This window comes from Notamacropus eugenii, chromosome 4 (genome assembly GCF_028372415.1).
Source record: "Notamacropus eugenii isolate mMacEug1 chromosome 4, mMacEug1.pri_v2, whole genome shotgun sequence".
NCBI lineage: Eukaryota > Metazoa > Chordata > Mammalia > Diprotodontia > Macropodidae > Notamacropus > Notamacropus eugenii.
In genome coordinates this window covers 62,712,091-62,734,287 of record NC_092875.1, presented here as the reverse complement: position 1 = coordinate 62,734,287, position 22,197 = coordinate 62,712,091, and the positions used below count along the sequence as shown (strand labels likewise).

Below are 22,197 nucleotides of genomic sequence, written 5' to 3'. Positions count from 1 at the left end.
GATGAGGAGGTGATGACCTGGAGTTCCTGTGATGCTGGGCTGTTCTGATGGTACTGCCTACTACAGTATTCTGAGTTTAATCCTCTGATTCTAAAGAAAGCCCAAGGCCTCTGTCTAGCCTGGGCAAGGCTCGAAAACTGTGCCTCTTGGCTCTGAACCTTCACTTAAACAAACACCATCTGACATCGCCAGAGCCCACGGGGTGCTGGCGTTACCAAATACGTGCGTTTAATAAAATTTCATGTGAAAAGCTTTCTTGTGTTGTGCCCTAGGCAGCTGCCTGATAATAATTCACATTCATATAGAACTTTTCAAGTGTACCTTGCCTTGCACGTCACTCCTCTGGAAATTTTAGCGTGCGGTACAAAGCACCGTTAGCTCCCTTCTTAGGTACGAGTTCTCTCCCCCCAAGGAGGCTACATTCCGGGAGCCAGACCCCGTTTCCTCAGCATCGACAAGGCCGTTCCTGCACACATTTGGCACTGGATAAACAAACGATTTGGAGCGCAGCCGGTTCTATTTTGCGACTCATCTCGGAGGTAGGGGCCCCTCCCGTGGTGGGGAGGGGCAGGATTAAATAGATGACTTACACCCAGAAGCAGCTGCAGATCTCTAGGGAGGAACATGAAGTCATTACCGCTAGGGAAAAACCCCCAAACCCAGCATAACTTTACAGCTTCCCAGAGCATCAGAGGATGAACCCAGAACCTACACTGGAGGCTACTTTGGAAAGCACCGCTGTCTGATGTGTCAGTCCAAGTCTGGGCACAGAAGTCCTGCTGGTGGCGGTTGTTTTTTATACAAATTATTTCAAGCCCCTCTGCTGAATCACAGAAAGTCTGTGGTCTAAAAGGTGAGCTGCACTTGGATAATTTACTTTCTGGATACTAAACTGCACTACAGACGACAAATAGGTACTTTCATGTGGATTGGTTCATGGAATCGAGTTAAAACTTGTTAGAAACTGTAGTTCCAGTGATTAATTTTTCAGTCTTTTCATGTGTTACTTCACTGAGAGGCCACGTCTCTGAGGTGAATTAGCAAGTAGAAATGGCTTGAATCCAAAAGGGAGGGGAGATCTCACAAAGACAAACCCGTTTGTATTCCCTCTTCCCTCCTGAGCTTACCTGAATTTTCTTTCGGGGTGGGGAGAAAAGGGTAGAGATAACATCAAGATATGATAGGAGGGGGCTTGTGATGCTTACACCGTGAGATGTTGGGGAAGGTTGGAGGCTAATTCGTAATAGATGACTGCTTGGATTAGAATATCCCTGGGATCCTTCCCACTATTGACATGCTAGATGAAAAGATGGCTAGGTTCTGCGCACCAACACAAGTATATCAGAGGATTTGAACTAGGCAGGGCCTTAACAATAATTTAGTGACTGCTACCCTTTCCTGGAAGCCTGGAGAGGCCCATGGATACCTTTCAGAATCAGTTTTCAATCAAAAGAACTGCAAAATTTCAGTTAGAGGTAGACGGTGTAATTTCTTCCCATCCAAGTTCATACAGCCTCGGGTTAAAGTTTCAGTGACTGGACCCAGACAAGAAACTTCCAGCTCCTAGTTAAGTGATCAAGCACTCTTCTCTACAACAAAGTTGTTTCCAGAGCAGGTAGGTAGGAAGTCTGTTGATCTCTAGCTGCTGCAGTGCTAGCCCTCCTAGCCCCAATCTGTAGAAAATGGCATTGCCGATCTTCCAGCAACTGAACAACTTTCGTCTTTCATACAATGCACTTGTGTTAAAGATATGTATAGTATACGACTTGTATTCCATTGCCTCTGGAAAGATATGTAGTAGGTTTTAAAAGGCCACACACTTCGGCAGCTAAGTGCTACAATGGAATAAAGCACCTGCCCTGGAGTCAGGAGGACATGAGTTCAGATCCTGCCTCACTCACTTAACCCTAACTGCCTCAGAAAAAAAAAAAAGCCACACATATTACTAACAATGACTTTACCTGGCTTAAGAGGAAAAATATACATAATACCTTAAATAGTCATGGAGTGAAGAAAATGAGATTTAATGTCCTGGTATACAAAGCATTAAAAGGCCTAGGGAGGACAGTCTTTAGCATGTTGGGTGGGGATGTGGATAAGCAGCTCAGGATCAAGCAGAATGGACAGGCTACAATACAAATCCATCAAGGTATTAGTCTTATCCCATTTGTTCCATAACAAAAGGAAGCTTGTCCACTCTAAATATAATCTTTCTGTGACTGCTTAGCAAACGTTGAGTGATTGTAACCCAAGATAGGCTTAGGTTGTCTATCCCATTTCACAGATGGAAAAACTCCCAACCCTTTGGTGCCTTAGACTCCTAAAGCATGAGAAAAGATTAGTTCAGGTATTTTTTTATGGGGGGAGGAGGACAGGGAGGGAAAGGGCAAGTTTTGACCTGGGATTTCATTACTGAAGGACCCTTGAGGTGAGGAGACAGACTCCTGCCAATGCAGAATGACACCTGTCTGGAAGTGAAGTTGGGCAATTTGCCCAGCTGTCAGTCTCTTCGAGCCACAAAGCCAGATTTCCCTGTCCCAGGACAGTTCTGTCACTTGTGCCATGGCAGACCATTTCCCCAGGATACAAAATAAAGCCTCAATTCACTGCCAAAATCCAGGGCCAAAAAACCTGCAGTTGACAAACTCATGAGGTCCATAAACTCCAGTGTTAAGTTTTTCATTGCAAGGTGTTTGGATTGGCCTTCCCTAAGGAACTGCTACTTAAAACCAGGGCTTCTTGCGCCACACTTTTGCCACCTAACAAAAGGGGATGCCTTTTCTTTTCAATGCCCACACAGTGCTGGGGGACGATAATCCCCAGGCTCTGACATCCCAGCATCCTATTTCACTTAGAGAGGCTGCCACTCAATCAAGATGCTCAGGATGTCAAGTTTTCCTACAGATCCCTAGGGCAGGTCACCCCAAAATGATAGGCTCCCCACTGATACCAGTCCCAGGGCAGTTCAATTGCAATGTTTCATTCCCCCCCAGCACAGAACTTCAAGCCCTACCAGCAGCTTCTTCTGTTTGGAAGATGCCTGCCTGAGGACAGATGCTGCTCTAATAAGTTTATGATGGGGAGGTGATACAAGGATTAGTGCCAACTAATGTCTGGGGCCACTCTATAAAAATCATTATCTTACAGCTTGCAGGGAAGGTCTTCATTTTATTACAGGTGATAGGAAGATTAAGTGAATTGCCCATGTGTACTCTGTGAATTTGGGGGAGAGGCAGGTTCAGAACACAGGTCTCAAAAACACATTCCACTATCTCATCACTGGGATGACTATAATTTCAGAAGACTCTTACCTAGACATTAAGATCCCCAACAGAATAAGAGAAACCTGAGTAGCATCTTAAGGTCCCAAATCAGATCCAAATCCACTAAGAGCAAGTAATTCAGACTCTTTCTCCTTTTGATGAGTTGGGATTGGTCTACTGAACACAGTTGGTCATATGGTACACCCCTCTGCTGGTTAGGCTTCTTATATGCTATGCAATTTGGTGAAATGTGGTAGATGAAACTGTGGGTTGTATACAGCAAACTGCTGCCAGGCTATGAAATATTCAGAGAAATCTGAATGCTGTATGCTGGACTCTCAAGAAATAACCATTTCTTCCCCCCAGTCATCCTAGCAGCCAAGACTCAGATCAAGTCCCCAACACCTGGTGCCCCTGATCCACATGTCCCACCCAAATTCTGCCTAATTCCAACTGGTGCTCCTACACCTCCCTCCTCCCTCCCAAGGAATCTTGCTAGGCAGAGTTGGAAGGAAGTTTTTGAGATCATCTAGTTTAACTCCACTCATTTTATAGGTGAGGAAACTGGGTGCCCAGAGAAGGGAAAGGAGCCTTACCCGATATTCAGATGACTCTTAAGTAAAATAAGGTGAGAAGACTCTAATAGATAACCCCCAGATACAAAGCCTTCAGGATTCCACAACTAAGTTCAAAGGGGAAGTCAAATTTCAAAAGGCCATTGTTCTTTTCAAAGTGCTCTTCAAGACAACTTGCAGAATCTACAAGTCATTACTTGGACACAAGGTTACAGCAGCAGGCTGTAACAGAGCATTTGATTTGGAGTCAAAGCTCAAGGTTGCAATCCTCTGAAATCCAGAGTGACCTTGGAAAAGTCACTGAACTTCTTTAGGCCTCAGTTTCCTCGAATGTAAAATGAAGGGGCTGGACAGACAAGCACGACAGTTTTTAAAGTAGTATGTTGAATTTATTATATACCTTAAAAAAAAACCAATTACAACCATGAGCTGTACAAATCATCCTTTTTTCCTACTTTATATGTGGACTTATTAATTTTAAATTTTTGGTATTTGTTAGATTATAAAAATAATGTAAAATTTAAAATGAGAGGATTGGACTAGATGACCTCTAAGGTCCCTTCTTCCAGCTCTGATCTAGGATCCTATGTCCAGGGGTTCCAGCTGACAATAACTAGCCATGTGACCCTGGACAAGTCATTTCACCAGTCTCAGTTTCCTCATCTAATAATTTGTATCACCTACCTCACAGGACCAATTTTGAGGACAGCACTTTATAAACCTTAAAAGCACTACAGAATTGTAAATTAGTATTAACTACTTGTGCATTTAATCTACAACAGGCACCAAAATAGCAGAAACAACCAAGATTACACAAGCCACCACGGTGGGCGTGTGGAGAACAACACTAGCAGGGAGGGCAGGGGGAAAAAATGGAATACAAACTTGTGTTTCTAATCCAAATGTACTTTTCTTTATTCAAACCAGGGGTAATCACTGGTTAGTGCAAAATGCACCAGAACTTTTCCGCCTGAGGAAAATCTATGTCTCACCAAGGCCTCCATGACCCCCCAATGAAATCCACCAACTGGATTTACAAGTTCTGGAGCACAGATCTAAACGCCTGTGCCCTTCCTAAGTGACCCTGTGCGCATCCACACACCTGCAGTGCTACCACAGTTAGTCAGGTGGCAAAAGCAAAACCACAACCAAACTCAGTAGATTTCTTCTTTGAACTCCCAGAGTTTCTGGACCAACTGCCCCAACCCCCAAAGCCAGGAGCAAGGGCTTTAAAACTGACCCTCACTTCCACCAGTACTAACGGAAACCCTGTATTAAATTAAAAAATAAGCCAGCATACATAGTAGAAAATTTCTCTTAAAAATTTCACAATCTGTAAATGTATATTTTTCTTTAAACATAAAAGTTTACAATATACGGTAAAACAAAAGGCTCAGGAAGAATCATTAAAAAAAAAGAAAGAAAAAAAGAAAGAAAAAAGAAACCTGAAGTTCTGAATTAAAGCTGAAGACTTTTTTTAAAACCCTGTAGTTTGAACCAGTGACGTTTTGTTTTATTTGTGCTGATGGGCTAGAGAAAGGAATATATTTAAAAACTGCAGTCCAAACACCCACAGCTTTGCCTTCAAAAGCCATTCGCCCCCTCCCCACCTCCCCACCCACCCCCCAAATGGTTTATTAAGTTGTTCTCCATCAAGTATGTGATTGTCACAAGTTCACAAGTTTGGAATTCCCGGTTTCAGCTGGTACCAGATATCCCATTGTGGACAGAATTCCCTGATTTCTAGCACAGGCTAGCGTCTATAAGGGTGAAATCCTTGCACGTTATGGTTCTGTCCTCGTCCAAAACCACTTCCTCCTGCAGGTGGGCCACCTGATCCGGGCACCGAGGGTCCTCCGTAGGAGGGGGGTTGCTGGCTGGGATCTGAGAAACCCTGTCCAAAGCCACTCAAGTCCTGTCCGTAACCTGCTGAGAAGGGAAAGAGATTACAATGAGCTTTGGTCAAAAAACTGACCTGAATTCAAGACGGACATTGACAAGACCACAGTCATAGCAATGCTATCCCTCACCCAATCCCTTCCCCACCAAATGGGTCACTCTGGGGGAAATAATTTGGCTGCCTTCAAATATTATTTTTAATCATCAAAGCAGACAGGTGACTTGAGTGGGAGGTAGAAACTCTTAATTTTTTTAGATAGCACTACTAAGAGATCAAATTCAAATCACTGGCTTATGTTGCTAAAGACCCGAATGGTGAGGTGAGCTGATGTCAAGGCAGCTACCCACTAGAAGTTGAAACTGTCACAAACCCTTCATCCCTTTAGTTATTCATACCAGCAGAAAGAACAGAACAGACATCAAGACTTACCTCCCCCTTTATCCCACTTGTTCTTAGTGCCGACCCCCTCCCACTGACACCAGGGGCAAGTTCTTGGAGGCAGAAGGGGAGAAGGCTTTGGATATGTTGCATCACCTGGTCCCTTGGGTTAAACAGGGCCCAGGGTTTCAGTTTCCATGGCCAACCTGGCACCCAGCATTAGCGTTCAATCCTCTGGATAAGAGGAAACTGTTCTGTGCCTCCTTTAGAAGGAGACATGGCAAACAGAAAAGATCTGGTTGGGGATCTATTTTCTCATCCCTTTTATCAGCTTCAATAACCACATCCAATTCCAGCCAAGTCACCAAAGCAATGGGAATGTGTGAAGTATGGGAGAGTCAACACACTTCCACATGCAACCACTGGCAGGGAGATAAGCCAAAGGAATAATCCTAGATGTCTGTCTTTAAAACCATCCCCCGGTAATGCCTGAGACGTTGCTCAAAGTGGATCGTGGATAGATTTGCTCAAGCACAGAAAGGAAAATTCACTTCAGAGAACTTGATGTAACCAAGAGACCTGCTCCAAGCCCAATTCTTCCTCCCGCTCCTTCAAAAAGGTCATGTGGAATGGTTTCTACTGACAAGGAATGAAGTCCAACAGGTGTCTAAAAAGCAGGATGAAGAGATGAGTGGCTAAGAGATGAAGAGATGAGTGGCAGTGTAATAGTGTGGGAAGAGGACTGAACTAGGAGTCAGGTTCCAGTCCTGGCTTCCCCACAGTGTGACCCTCAGCACATCACAACCTCTCTCAGCCTGTTTTCTCATCTGTAAAATGGGGAAAATAATACTTGCAGTATCTACTTCTTATGGGTATTTTGAGGATCAAATAAGCCCTCTGTAACTACAAAGTGCTAGAACCATAAATGGAACATGTAAAATGCTATATAAAATTTTCACTTTGCATAGAAGAGTTTTAATTATTCTCTGATGGCATGCCAGTGTTGGATCTTTAAACAAAACTCATTGGAATTAAGTTACCTAACTGATCTATTAGTTCCTGTGATCAAGAGAAATAAATGCCAATCAACCACAGGACTTTGTTTTTTCAAATCCAGACACCACCAAGATGTCTATATGATCACAACACGGTGCCATGACACTATTTTTGGACATGCAAGCTTAATACTGATTTCCAATGTGAGAACACTTCTTGGCATATAGCAACAATACTGCCACTTCTAGCTTGGCTAGTTAGTTAAGAACTTCCTATTGCTAAAGACATTGGTCAATGCATTTGCTACAAGCTCTTTAGGGACTTGACCCCCTTGAGTTACTTGATTCAGCCATATTAATGCAAAGGTCAGTCACCCATCACAAATATACAAATCACCAATGTGGTTGGTAGTGAAGCTCAAGATTAAAAAAAAAAAAAAGGAGAGAGAGAAAAAGAAAGAACATCTCTCTCGTTAGCACTGCATCTTAGAGGTAGAGAGCGTGTGGATGACATGCCCTGAGCAGAGCTCACAACTGATCTAAATAGCCTTACCCAATTCCTTCCCTATCAGCTCTCTTGTTTGTACGTAGAAATCAACTGCTCTGCTCCAAACCCTTAGGGGGCAACTTCCTACTTCAGAAAACTACCAATGTCCAAAGCAATCAAGTCCAATGGGCCACAGTAGAGGGGAATAATACATCAGTTGCTCATGGTAAACTTAAGTTCAGTCGGGCAGAGCCCCGACGAAAACTAGCAGCGCAATGACTTGGTCAATGAAGAATGGGATCGGGGTTATTGGACATTCAAGCTCTTCGTGCTTTAAAGTGGTAGTCGTTTTGTTGTGCGTTGCTTCAAAACAAAACAAAACAAAAAACAAACCAGTTGGGAACAACTGATAATTGTAGCCAGTAAAGATCCTCAAACCAGCAAAAGCAAACATTTCAGAGCTGTACCGCTAATTTCCACCCCCACCCAAAATGAAAACAAAGGCAGAAGAGACCCTGTTAAGAAACATTCATTTCCCAAGTGCAGATACAGTAAGAGCATTGGTTATAAATAGGCTCCACCTACCTAGGATATATCACTGCTCAGCCTGACCATAAGAGTGTAAACAAAGTATTGGCCCGAAGCCTGAAGGGTCTTGAGAATAGGTACCCAGCCCTAGTAAGAAATGAGGAGACCAGGGTGACTAACCCCAAGACAGCCTTGTACAGATAGTAACTTTTTTTAGGGTGGGGGAGACAAATATACCAGGGCTTACTGTTACTCTACACCCAAAGGTTTACATATTTTTTCACCCATCGTAAATACAGCGCAGTGCTTTAAGGTGTCGTAAATAATGTCTACACAAATGCAAAATAATGATATAGTTCAATGCCTTTAAAATATAGCAAAGCTTTTTTTCCCTAGGCATTTTGCTTAACTATGAATGAAACAAAATACATGCAGTATTGGTAAGCTGCCTTTGGAGGAGTAATCCAGTGAATGAGACTGCAGAGGGCATGCATGGGATAGAGGGGGTGCTTCTATTGCCTAGACATTGTCATCTTTAAAGACTATAAAAAACCAGCTCTAGCAATAAAAGGAAGAAAAACTTTCAGCTTTGGAAATTCAATGCTAAGGTGAATACTAGGGGCCCTGTGGTATCCAGCAAAGTTTTCCACAGAAACAGTTTGCTGCCAGACGTGGAACTGCAGGCCCCATATCTCATGGCACTCTAGCCACCTCCCCCACACCCCTTGCTAACTGTTCCCTGAGATTGTACAAAAAGCAGCATTCGACATTTCATCCCTATTTCCCAAGAAAGGCCTGACAGAACTAGAAAAACACGTTCTACCGAGATACCACCTCTCTGGGTAAATTGAGAGTTAGACTTAACTTCTTAAGCTCTAAGTAGGATCTGTCTGCTGCAAAAGCAGATGAGGCTAATTTACTCTCTAGGGAGAAAACAGAGAGGGAGGTCAGTTTCTAGGGGCAAGAAAATCTGCTGACAGATTAAAAGACGAGCATTATGGCACTGGAAAGACTGCTGAACGGCAAGCTGGGAAACCTGGGCTCTGGTCCTGGCTCTGCTACTCCCTTGGCCATGGGCCTGGGCAAGTCACTGAAGCTCCCTCCATTTTGACAGCCTCAACCATAAAAGGACATCGCACCAGGTGCCCCTCGAAGGTCCCCTCTTCTAGACTGCCAATTCTCTCATACACTGCTCCTCTGCCCCCCAACTTTCGTAATTCTCTGCCATCGACATGAATCTTACTTTCAGTGAAATCCTGATGCTTAGACTCACTGTCTACACCACAGGAATCACTAACGAGTGCTGGCTTCATTCTATGCACACAGACATGGTGCCCCCTTACCCCTGGGGGACTTTGAGGAAAGATGTTGATGATGTTGTCACTCTCTCCAGAACAGTTCCTTAAGGTATTTTGGGTCAGCCCCAGCTACCAACTAGAGAAGCTACTTAGAGCATGGTGGCAAGGGTGACCCTGACTCCATCCGATCGCTGGGTCATTCCGCCTCCTCCCCATCCCCTCCAAAGCTGAAGCCAGCATCTGACACTTCAAAACAAAGGCAGCAGGCAGAGCCCTGGAAGTCAAGTTCATCACGCAATGCTGCACGACTGGGATCAGGAGAGAAACGGAAGCCCTGGAGCATGAAATCTCACCCTCCACACTGTCTTCCTGGGGCTTTCAGAATCACATGATAAAATTTCACCTCGACCCTTCTAACTCTCCTTGACCACTCACAGCCTCAAGTTCCACAAACTGACAGTACCCTGAAGGATTTGTTGCGGAATTGACTGCTTTTCCATTGCAAGTGCCCTTGTATTCTTGCCCTTATGAGACTGAGCAAAAAAAAGTAAAATATGCTGAAAGTTTTGCTATAACCTTTGGTCATTTTGAATTCTTCTCCCTCAATTCCCCATTCCATCTTTTTTCTAGTTAGCAGTCTGAAACTCCCAACCTCCTACTAACACTGAGAAGCTTCTTTCAGGCCTCCCTTCCTTCCCATTTCCACAGCACCTTTAAGGTGAGCGACCCAGAACTGGCCTGGGCTGAGGCTATCTTGGGTCAACTCATCGACAGAAAACATCTGACTGCCAAGACAATATTCTGCTCATTTCTAAACCAGCTTAAATACAGCTGGGAAGTTAGAACAAAAGGGAAGAAGATACCAAACTAGTCAGTGTACATATTCCTGTCTTTTACCATCATGAGCAACCCCACTGACTGTCAGGCTATCTGCAAAGCCAGAAAGCTTAGCATTAGCTCAGAAAACAAGTACAGGAAGAATGCTGTGTATGAGAAACCTGAAAGGCTGCAGTTAGGCTTTTGAAGAGTTTTTAAAATCATAATGCACTTACACTTGGCTTATGTGGACCAGTCTGGAAACCCCAAAATGTGCACCCAACACATTAACACTATAGGTAAAGCACAGAATTGGGGGGGAGTGGGGGAGGGGGAGAGAAATGCAATTCTTAATGACTTACCATACTGACTATAAGGGAAATCGGGCTGGGCCGCTGGGGGTTTGCTCATGTCCTGAGCTGCCTGAGATGGTGGTGGTGGGAAAGCTAGCGGCGCTGCCCCAGGAGTGGCAGGTGGAGGAGGCACTCCTGGAGGGGCAAATTGATCAGGTGGAGGTGGTGGAGGCCCATAGCCAAAACCTGAAAAGAAAAAGCAGAAGAAAAGAAAACAGAAAATATATAACTGACAAGGAACAAAGACAGGCAGTTCGGATTTCTTACAGGTCGTCAAAAATGCTCTTGTGAGGCAGTGACAGAATGGGAAGAATCTAAGACTTAGAGGCAGGAAATCTGGGTTCCAATCTTGGCTTTACCATATGCCTTCTCTGGCCCTCAGTTAACTTACCTGTAAAATGGGGGTGATGATAATATTTCCATTACATACCTCTCAGGGTTGTCAGGAAAGACCTTTGTAAACAGTAAAGTGCTACTACCATCTTGGTTAGATTTCCGTATGCAAAATATGTTTGCTCTTAGGCCTACTAAAGGTTAAAGGAAAAGCCCATTAGTCTGCAAACTGCCTTTAAAATGAGCCAGATGCTGCTGGGATTTACACGGTGCCTCAGAAAAGTCAAGAACAATTTATGACAACTGATACCCGGTATAGGATTTAAGAGTGCCAAGTCAGTCTTGATGGAGTGATTTCAAACTGATCCTTCTCTTCAAAACCCAGACACACATTACAACCTTCCCCCCATTCCCAGCCTGAATTATTTGCCAAGCTCAGTCCTTCAGTTCTCTAAGAGTTTACATCTCCCAACCTGAAATTCAAGGTGTCTAAATGGACTAGACACACTGGTTCTCTGAACAGGCCAAATTAAATCACTCTTGAAACACAACCCTTAATTATGCCAAGAAACATGTCCACAAGATTCACTCATTCTTTCTAGACCTCCTGTCTTATCTACCTACAAATACTTTTTCTGCCCCATCTCATACATACCTCAAGACTTGGTGAAAGACTACTCCAAAGCTTCTCAAGGATTAGTGATTACCTAGTAAAGATGCCCACTGTACTGATGCAGACACTGAACAGCCTTCAAGGGCTGCTCACCTCAATACTACTCAGATTCAGACACCATGTGCCACCTGGCCTGGAGATGAAGCCCTACCAGCTCAACGGGCCCTGCTGGGCCCATGGCTCTACTGATGCAGCCTTCAAAAATAACTCACTTCACTTAAGACTTCAGTGAAGCACAGGAAACAAAACTCTCCAACTTCTGGTAAGGCTGGCGATTATAGCGATTAGCACAAGCCAAAGAGAGAGGGAGAGGGAGGGAGAGAAGAAGAGAGGGAGGGAGAGAGAGAGAAGGAGAATGAATTTCTCGACAAAGCAATTGCTTTAACTGAACTCCTTGGTGTTTGATGTTAGTCTCCAGGTAGAGAATATAATTTGCTCACTAAGAACTCTAACAGGATCAGGTGGCTTCTTTCAATCAATAGCTGTACTACGGTTTCTTAAATACACATTTCCAACCAAGTTCTAAGTTGAAAACTTTAACAACAAAGTAAAATCACTACATTTTAAGATAGACTGGTTATAATCAGCACCTCATCATAAATTTTAGGCACTCAATTCACTGAATATGAATTCTGCCAAAACACTGTGGTCTAAGAATCAAGCCAATATCTGAAAACTGGGAGAAAAAGAATCACAGATACAAGTTCTATTATGGTCCCATCATTCTTGCCTTAGTTCAGAGCGCTAAATGTCAATATATTAAAGAAATGTACTAGAAAAATCAAGGCATTAAAGAAAATTTCTACTTACAAGAGACTTTCAAGAGGACTTGAAACAAGAATTTCAACTGTCTACCCAGATAACAGCTTTAATTGGGGGAGTGGTGAGGAAAAAAAGGTACATCTAAAACAAATCACAAAATGTTAAACTGCTTTTCTTCACACTTAAAACCTCAATGCTCTGTAGAGTTACTGATGGCTGGAGAGTAATCCTGGTGATCCAGATCCTTATTACTCCACATGGCTTACTGTAACTGCCTCAACATCCTTCCTGCCTCTACTTTCTCTCAATCCACTACGTCTTTCATATTGATAGAATCATCCTTTTTTATACAGAGATATGATCACATCACTCCTCTTAGTGGCTCCCCTCTTGAGAAAAGTTCTAATTCCTCCTTTTTTGTCTGGCATTCAAAGCCCTCCAGGATTCAACAACACCCTATTTTCCCCAGCTTTGTCTTCCTTCCAGGAACCCCTGTTCCAGTCAAATTAGGCCCCTCTCTCCTTCCAACAAGCACTCCTCTGCACTTTTACCACCATCCACATCTGTGTTATTATTCCTCATGTCTCAAATGCTCTCCCCTCCCCCTTCACTGCCTGTTGAAGTCCTACTCAGTTTTAAATACCTACTTCCTCAAGGCTGAGCTCTTCAAGAAGCCTCTCCCTGATTCCCAACCCCCTCCCCACCATTTGATAATGACCTTCACCTGAAGATCCTACACAATGCCTGCTCTGTCCCTCTGGTACTAGTTATTTCATGTCACGTTATTATTTTTTATTATTGTTGATGAATTATTCCCTATCTTAGATGGTAAGTTAACTCTTTCAAGGACCACATCTTATCTGGATTTCATTCAAGGACCAAGCTCAGCACTGTGGACATAGTAGGTCCATCAAAGTTGGCTTATTTAGGGACATTTCAACATAATTAGTTATTATGAAGGCCTGAATCCAAACCTTTCCCCATCTGACCCCAAAAAAGACTTACTGAACTGAGGAGGGGTACCGTACCCCTGTGGGAAGCCTTGGGGAGGGGGAAACCCTCCTGGAGGTGTGGATACGATGTATGAGGTAAAAGGAGGAGGTGGAGGTGGAGCTCCCCTTCCTGCAGGAGGTGGCCCATAACCACCTGGAAAAGCAAAGAAACAGCATGGTGAGGAGAGTGGGAGAGGAAAGAATGTACCCAATTGTACCCATCCCCAACATACACGGGCTTAAAATCCACCTGGCTGGACCTTTTCAGTTGGAGAAGGGGATAGGACATTGGACTCCTTAAGGTTTAAGTCCCAGCTTTTATTAACAGGTACATGTGACTATAAGCAATTCTACCTGTCTGTGTTTGTCTCTTCACTCCCCTTCTGTAAAATGACCTACTTCTTCAGGATACCCAGACAATTCAAAAGTCTTTCAGGACCGTGGGGTGAAAAGATTTAATAGGCTGACTGAGTCAAAGACCTCAGCTCTAATTAAGGCTCTGCTACTAGCCTTACAGGTGGTCTTACACAAGGTCTTGTCATCTCTCAGAACCTCGGTTTCCCAATCTGTACAATAAGCTCAACGGTCCCTTCCTCCCAAATATAACATACTACAATTACAAAATTCCAAAGGAACCTCTTTGGACCTCACCCTATAACACAGAGCAACAACACAACCATATTAATATTTTATTCCCATTGTAAATTACATAAAGTTCTTAGCTTGACTATCTGCTACAATTATAATATCCACATTTCCTGACTTTCAAAGATCTCTTCTCAGACTTCACAACAAAGTGCTCTTTTCTTATGTAATACTGTGCATTAGAGCAAAGCACAATGGTGTCTTAGCCTCCTGCAAATGCCATGAAGTTCTCATTTTCTCCAAAGTCCTTTGTGCATAGCAGGTGTTTAACAAATGCTTGATAAATCAATTGATTGAGAAATCAATACCTTTCCAGCTAATGGGCAATGCCATAAAGCAGTTCTGCCACTGGTTTGAAACCATAACTTTAAATATTTTGTCCTCCCTGCTTTCTCTGTCAATATAAACAGCCATCTTCATATATCAACTTTCAAAATGTAGTATTTGGGAGATGGAATTCCCCAGTAATTCTGTAACTCTTTTGTTTAAAAAAAAAAAAAGCAGCTACTTACCAATAGCCTGCCCTGCTGGCACCCACATTCCTAAAATGGTGAAACAAACAAAAAAATGATTGATGCTCCCAGTCATGAGGTGAATGTCATTTAAGTAGAAAAATCCAAAAGGCACTTTAGTATCATTCAGAAAATGAATCAAATTTAAATTCTAATATCCAAGGTTAAGCTTCCAAAAAAAAATGTGTCTAGGATTTAATTATAAGCATTTCAAACATGTCACTAACGAGACCAAATAGTTTTCCCTTAGTTCATCACTCAGGCATTTCAAGTGTATTACAGCATAAGGAAATTTGATTGTATTCTACAGTATTTAGGGTTTGTTTTTTAAAGCAGATCATTCCTTTCCTCAGCATAAAGCTTCCTGTGTGGCATGGACAACAAGGATGAGAACAAGAACTGGCTTTTCTTCTCAGTTTTAAGTAAGAGATGGTTTGCGTGTCTACCTGGATGCAACAAAAATGCTCCCAGACAACTAAAAGCAAGGATCAGATGTTTGTTAACAATAGACAGATGGAGCCATCTTAGGTTTGGCTGGACAGACTCACAGGACCCAAGTTCAAATTCTGACTGCTTGTCACTAAATCACTAACCTGACCTTCCTCAGCATTAATTTCCCGGGCTATTGAATGAAGTTACTCCTTTCCTTGCTGCCTTGTCATGAAGGTAGGATTTTGAAGCACTAAGAAATATTCTTTATGTAATAAATTTAAGCCAATATTTATTCCAGAAATGCACTGAGAGCATGAGTGTCATGTTCCTTTATTATGTTTAACATGTTATAAAAACATCAAAGTCATAGCTCTGTCTGCAGAGTTAACAATGGAGAAGAAAAAGGGAATTAACCGGTCCCTTTGAGCATGATCTAGGATATCACAACAACTCAGAAGTGTTTGTAATACCCCACCCCCACCCCTCGGTGGAAAGTCTATCCTGCAGAACAACTGCAAGCATTAAGTCCACATCTTATAAAACGTTAACTGTTTAGGAGAACTATTCAGAACAAAGACATACTCTTCACTATGATGCTTGAAACACACAGAGGTGGCCCAACTAGAACTTTCCAGAGAGTAAGGGCCACTGCCCCCAGTAATGCCCATCCTGCAATCCGACTGAGCAGGTGGCCTTGTTAGATCAAGTGGGAAAAAACAGGAAGGCAGCTTTGACTAATGATTTACTTTAGAAACAGAACTGGTGATTCAGGTTAAGGACTGGAAAGGCTTTCACATCAATCAAGGCTCTCATCTGTCCCTCTATTCTCACCCAAGGTAATTGATTCTAACTCCACCTAGTTGTAGACTTCCTTCTTGGTGTACAAGACCAGGACTTAACCAAAGCTGTATGTAAGTAGAATGAGTTTTAAGGATTACCTTGGTGCAGTGCTTTGGATCAAACTAAACATTGGGATTTGAGGAAATTTCTAAAGAATTTTTAAAAACCTAAAAGCAAAGAAACTCAAAGACAGTTTCTAAGAAGTGATTTGTCTGCCTTTCACTTTTTGATGAAGATTGTTGTGTCTAAAAATAGCAACAATTCACTGAAGAATTCAAATGGGGAAAAAGAGGAATGGAGGGTGGGTGGTAACCATATAAGTTCCTGTTTTTAAATGTCCCTGTTAAGTCGTAATAGCAAGTACTCCTCATAATTCCTGCCGAAAAGTTAAAGCTCTAGACCAATGGTGTCCAACTGAAATAGAATTGAATTGGGAGTGGGGTGGGGTGGAGAGAAGAGACACACCCACCTATTGACTAAGAAAACCACAAATTTATGCTGCATTGTATTTTCTTTCAGGTAGTGGGCCACCCATGTTTGACACCTCTGCAGTAGACAAGTCACCTACAACTACTTAACTACTTATGTACCTTGATGGGGCTTAGATAAGGATGGCAGTACCTTGTGGGCCATATCCCTGTTGCCAGGTAGGAGGGGGCTGACCTGCCCAACCATTGGCAGCATTTGGCATGAGCCTGCTTCCCCACTGGCTGGCACCCGGCTGTCCTGGGACTTGACTTTTGCTGTCTCGAGGTTCTGCGCGTTTTACCTCCACCTAAACAAACAGAATACCAATTTAAGAAAGATGTTGTGGGTTAATACACCCCCCTTCCCCTTATATACACCCTTAGTTAAGCTTACAACTACACTTAGCACCTTATGACTTAAATCTAAATACTTAATTATAAAACTTATTTAAGCCAGTAGATTTTTTGTTTTGCTTTTTTTTTTTAATGTTTCTCAGGTACAATAGATGCAATTGTAAGACACAGCAAGTCCTACGTATGAATAAGTATTTAGAGCTAAAAGAGTCCTTATTTATCTTATTTCCAATACAATAAAAGGTCATTGGCTTTCCTACTTTAAAGCAGCAGTACCCTCTTTCAATAGTCTCTCACATGAAAATGTCTCAGAAATCTTAAGGGTGGTCTTTTAAAAAACCATCCATTAATGTTCACTTTCAGATAAAGCATCGCAGTGAGCAGGATCACCTTCTCATATGGAAGAGCGCTCTTTACTGAATGAGGGTACTAATGCTTTAAACTATTAATGACACTGGTTGTTACATTTCGAAGCTAAGCTAAGCTTAAAAAGCCCACCCAGTCTGCCTGCAATTTCAGCTCTGTTCATACCTGAGAAACACAAATCTGGTTTGGTTTGGTTTGTTTATATTTTGTTTTGTTTTTAAACTTAGGTTTTAATTTTTTTAAAATGTCTAATGGAAGATAAAGACTTACCTTCCCCAGGCTAAGGCTTAAAGAATCTCAATTAACTCAAAATAATGTCAGAGGGAATGGATGTGATAAGAGAATCAATCTTACATTACATCTAACAAAAAAGTAAACAGACATGCAAATAAATGGACAGTGGAATCAGTAAGCAAAATCTTCATACTGTGTTAGGTCAGTTGCCCAGACCCCACTTGTTGAGAATGTTCACTAAGCCACAACACTTTATTGTCAATAATAAAAGTGAGTGGCTTCGGACAGCTGGGGAGAAAGGAACTTGACCTACTTCTGCTAAGCTGTACATTCAAAATCAAGCCCTCTCCTCATAACAATACTTCCCACCACCAAAACCTCACCCCAAATCCAATTTTTTATTCAACGAATCTCTCTGTACTCATATCTTCAGAATTCTTTTTTATGATAAATTTTAATGGGGGCCAGTATACAAAGGAAACAAATCTGAATCATCAATGGGGGCTTCGAAATAGTGCAGGCAGGCATTTTGTATTCAGAATTCTGTCTGCTTTGCCTTACAGGCCCAGCACAGGGACAAAGGTTTAGTACTCCCTGCCTTTCTGCTGATGCCCCAAGGACATTATACATGATGGTAACAAAATCTCTGTGAGCTGAAAGGATCTGCTATATAGCAGAACCAAGGGACTTTTTCAAAGAACTCAAATTAATGAGCCTTCACACACTTTTCCTTAGGGGAATTTGGTTCCTGCTTACAAAGCAAAGTAGTTCTTGTAATTTAAAATTCTTTACCCTTAATGATGGAACATATAGATGCAGTCACCCCAGCAAGACATTTTTAATCACCAAATGGGATCTTGGGCATTTTAAAAACTTAATAAAACGTAATATTTTAAAAACTAAATAAAGTTAAGAATGGGGGAAGCATCCTACTTGTCTAGATAGCTTGATTTTGACCTATGTATAAATGAGGATTTGGATTGCTTCAGATGTCCAGTCAAAGAGTAGGACTCCTTAAGCAATATACACTTGCCCTTTTTCAGATACCTATGTCTAATCTACACGTTGAGTGAAGTAACTTGGAAGTTTTATTTCAATCATGTTTGGTATCAAGCTTAATCAAAAATCACTGTTTACCATCAGCATAGGGGCCTACCAGGACCCTACTAACAGACACTAGCTAATCTATTAATTCAGCAAAACACCTTCTGCTCCATATATAAAGATTACACTTTTTCCAAATTATAAATGTTCAATACCATGTCACAGTACCTTAAAATATTGAACGCAGACTCCTTTGAACTTGTGTTCATAATTGTCATGCATCCTTGCAATCTGTATGCTAATTTTAAACTTAAAAGCTTCAATGATTGTCAGTACAAGATATTTTTTTCCTGTTTTAGGTAGGTTCAAATAGACTTCATTAAAACTTTGACAAATTCTAAACCACCTATATATAAAAATAATCACAATACACTGAACTGTATAGAGAAATTTAAAATTTTAACACCATCATTTTTTTTGAGGGGGACTAGTGGGTTGATGACATTAATTACTACCACCATCAAAATATTTTAACCATTAGCCAAAGAAATGCCTGTGAGACCTTAAAGACAGAATAAAAGTTCTGCTTCAAACAGTTAAAAAAAAAAATTCATGGTTCTGGGTTATAACCAGATTAGAAACACAGGAAAATATTTGGCACTGAAATGAACTCCACCCTAATGCACTAATAGGGATTTTTTTTTTTTGAGGCAGACCAAACTCAATACAAATTCAGATCCTATGGTACCTGGTACTAATAAGGAATGCATGTCCCAGTTATTCATTTTAGAGCTCCTTTTGTAGAAAAATCATAAGGATCCAAGTAAAATGAAGATTTGGGTACTAATTTTGCACAGATGCTCAAAATAGGCTCATTTACAGATGATGTTCACAGTGGCACATAGTAATCAAGCAGGCTGGGGCTGGGGAGGGGCAGGCTTTCAACTTCCTATTACTATCTTCATGTAATGGCAACACAGTATGAAGATATAACAACCAGAGGTCACTTAACTGCATTGTTGTTAAATACTATATAATAAAGTCTGTGGGTTTGTACCGAAGTTTCACAGTAAGTGACCCAATTTAAAAAAACCAATCCTTCATGATGTTTCAGTATTGCTTTTCTTTTAAATTGTAACTTGGGATTCTTAAAGGTTAATTTCTACTCACTTAACAGGTCAAGTGCTACACAATTTGAATATGAAATCCACATCTGAAGGAGTGGTATCTTAAACCGAACCTTAGACAACACAGAGAGTTCACTGGAAGCCAGACTGAAAACACAGACTCAGACTAAAACACCTCTCCCTCCTGTTGAAATTCCCACTTGTTCATTTTTTGTTTTAGACATTCCACATTCAAAAGGAATTCTAAGAAAATGGTGTCATCTAGCCAAAGGAATATATTTTAGGGCAAGTTGTGCCAAAACTTCCTGAAGAACTTGTGTCTAATGGAATAGGATCCCTTGACTTTGTTTCTGCCAAACGATTTACTTTGCTCAAGCTCCCTAATCTTTCCCTCCCTGTAACAAAACCATCGACTCTATACTTATTTACCAGTGAAATCCCCAGTTGCCCAAGACTTGGTTTGGTCTTAAGGTAAAATAAAACTACAACTACACACTTTTTTGCCCATGATGTCGTGAAAATGCATGTTGACAGCCTGGTCCACTGATTGTTCGTCCTCGAAAGTAATAAATCCAAAACCTAGCCAACGACGAAGAGTGAATCAAGGTAGCAGGGTGTTGTGACACAAAACAGGATGATGAACAGTATTAGGGGCGGACCAAGGGATCAAACAAGGGTTTCAGATAAGCCAGGTATGTTCACAAAGTTCAGAAAAGGTAGCAGCCACCTGAAAAAATAGCAAGGGCAGGGTGGCTACAAGGGGTTAAGATTCTCAGCTAACCACATACATATGCAAAACAAAACATACATGTTTTGGGTCATATAATTGGCTTAATATGGAAAGGTTTTACATAGCTAGGGAGCAGGCTAAGTTGGGGAAAACTGGTTATGGAACAACACAGCTCTTTTCTGAACCATCCGCTAAAATCTTAAGGGGAATCTACACTTTGCTAATAAAAAGCAAAACCCTACACAAACAAACTGTGATGAAAATTAACCAATTCAAATTAAAATAAGAGAAAAATATCCATAAGAGTCAGCAGCCAAAACATATGGGAAGACTTGGATCATGAAGTGATAAAAACTTGAAGATCTTTTTCTATACAGCTAAGGTTTCACCCTATCTCTTTACTGAATATATCAGATGACACTTAGTGTATATACACACATATCTATATATCTATATCTATACATATATTTCTCTCTCTCTCTCTCTCTCTATATATATCTATGGGGGGGGGGGGGGGGCCCCGCAAAGATCACTGGATTTAGAGCCAGAAAAGCCCAATTCTAAATCTACCTTGTCCCTCACCTTTTACAGACGAGAGAACCTACACAAGACTACAAAGGTAGTTAAATGGCAGAGCTGGAACTTGAATCCAGATCTTCTGACTCCAAACCCAGTTTTCCCGCCACTCTAGCCACTGCCTCCTATATAGTAAGTGTTCAAAAAAAAAAAAAGTGCCTAATGAAAGACAAGAAATTAACACACTGTCTATCAACCATCTGTTAAGGGCTCCTGGACCATGCCAAAAGGAAGATAAATTGGGAACGTGTAGTCTGGGTGTGTGTTTGCTTTTCTGAAACCCAAGATTTTCCACCTTGGCTTGCATTTTGCTTTGCAGCTAGTGCTGACAGCAGCCATATATATATATATATATTGCTCTAAAGCGTTAAACGGAAACACAGTATCTATAACAGTTAGTGCCTCACTAAGCTTCCCCAACATGGTTGGGGAAGCCCAAGGAGGCCTATCAAAGGAGGTTATATATAAAATACACAAAGATACAGGCCAAAATGGATTCCAGCAGGTCAAATTCTGCTGTCAGCAGCAAGAGCAAGAGGCATCATCAAAATTTTAAAAATTAAATAAAAATCAAATAAAAAGAAAAACTTGAGCATTTCCCAAACACAAGAGTCTGGTGGTATAAACGAAGTTTGGTTGGTCTGTGATGAGAGCGACCATCCAATGGAAAGCAGCATTTCATCACAATGTATTTGTCTGTAGTGAACTGGAAAGCTTAGCAGCACTGCCAAGAAGACCCTCTCAAGTCTCTGCAGGGATCCTGGATCAGTTTAATATCACAGACTCCCCTCTAGATGCCAAGAGGAGAACAGAAGGGAGCACCCGCCACCTCCAGATATGGTCCACTGACTCTGTTCACAAAAGAAAGATTGCAAGGAGACAGATGCCAAAGAACTTGGAAGAAAGATGAAATTCTCAAAGAATTCAGTAAGGCACCCAAAAGGACCAAAGATAATAACGCTATATACACACACACATATATGTATATATACACACACATATATATGTATATATACACACACACATATATATATATATATACACACATATATATATACATACATATATATATACACATAGACATATTTCTTTTGCTTGTTTGCTTATGGATTCTTTGGAGGAGGGAGCGAGAAAAGAAAGAATGGCAGGTGTACGTTTACCAAAACACACCTCCTGCTGGCCGAGAAAGCAGGAGAGTGAAAGCAGGAAAAACTTATTACTTGTCTGGAAGGCAGTTTAGAGTATATTTAAGAAGGGGCTTAGGACAAACTCAAGCCCTCAAGGATTGGTAGAATTTATGTGCAGTCAATAGCAAAGGTCTAAATACAGTGAAGGGGAAAGGCTGAAATTATAGATTACCAGGATCACTTCATAAATGGTGCCTCAAGTCCAGATTACTTCAGGGAGTAAACAAAAGTAGATGAGGGAAAGCTGAGACTGGCGTTACCTGGGACTTCAGGATATTTTTAACGAAATACCACTGGTAAGACAACAGGCATGAAAGGGATGGGGGAGAA

At 41.6% G+C, this 22,197-nt stretch overlaps 1 protein-coding gene across 9 annotated transcripts in view; it reads right to left on the bottom strand.

Annotated features, from left to right (window-relative positions):
• Nucleotides 1-4,728: 4,728 nt before the first annotated feature.
• DAZAP1 (DAZ associated protein 1) overlaps nt 4,729-22,197 on the bottom strand; it is a 39,110-nt gene continuing 21,641 nt past the window's right edge. For 2 of the 9 annotated variants that reach the window (XM_072601399.1, XM_072601402.1), the window contains exons 7-13: nt 19,871-19,953; nt 16,404-16,557; nt 14,511-14,540; nt 13,367-13,507; nt 10,603-10,779; nt 8,184-8,273; nt 4,729-5,767 (exon numbers count right to left, since the gene is read on the bottom strand). In XM_072601399.1, the coding sequence (XP_072457500.1) occupies nt 8,194-8,273; nt 10,603-10,779; nt 13,367-13,507; nt 14,511-14,540; nt 16,404-16,557; nt 19,871-19,953 (665 nt within the window). In that variant the 3' untranslated portion in view covers nt 4,729-5,767; nt 8,184-8,193. The remainder of the gene's footprint in view (nt 5,768-8,183; nt 8,274-10,602; nt 10,780-13,366; nt 13,508-14,510; nt 14,541-16,403; nt 16,558-19,870; nt 19,954-22,197) is intronic. The other 7 variants (XM_072601395.1, XM_072601396.1, XM_072601397.1 and 4 more) reach the window with 4 other exon arrangements.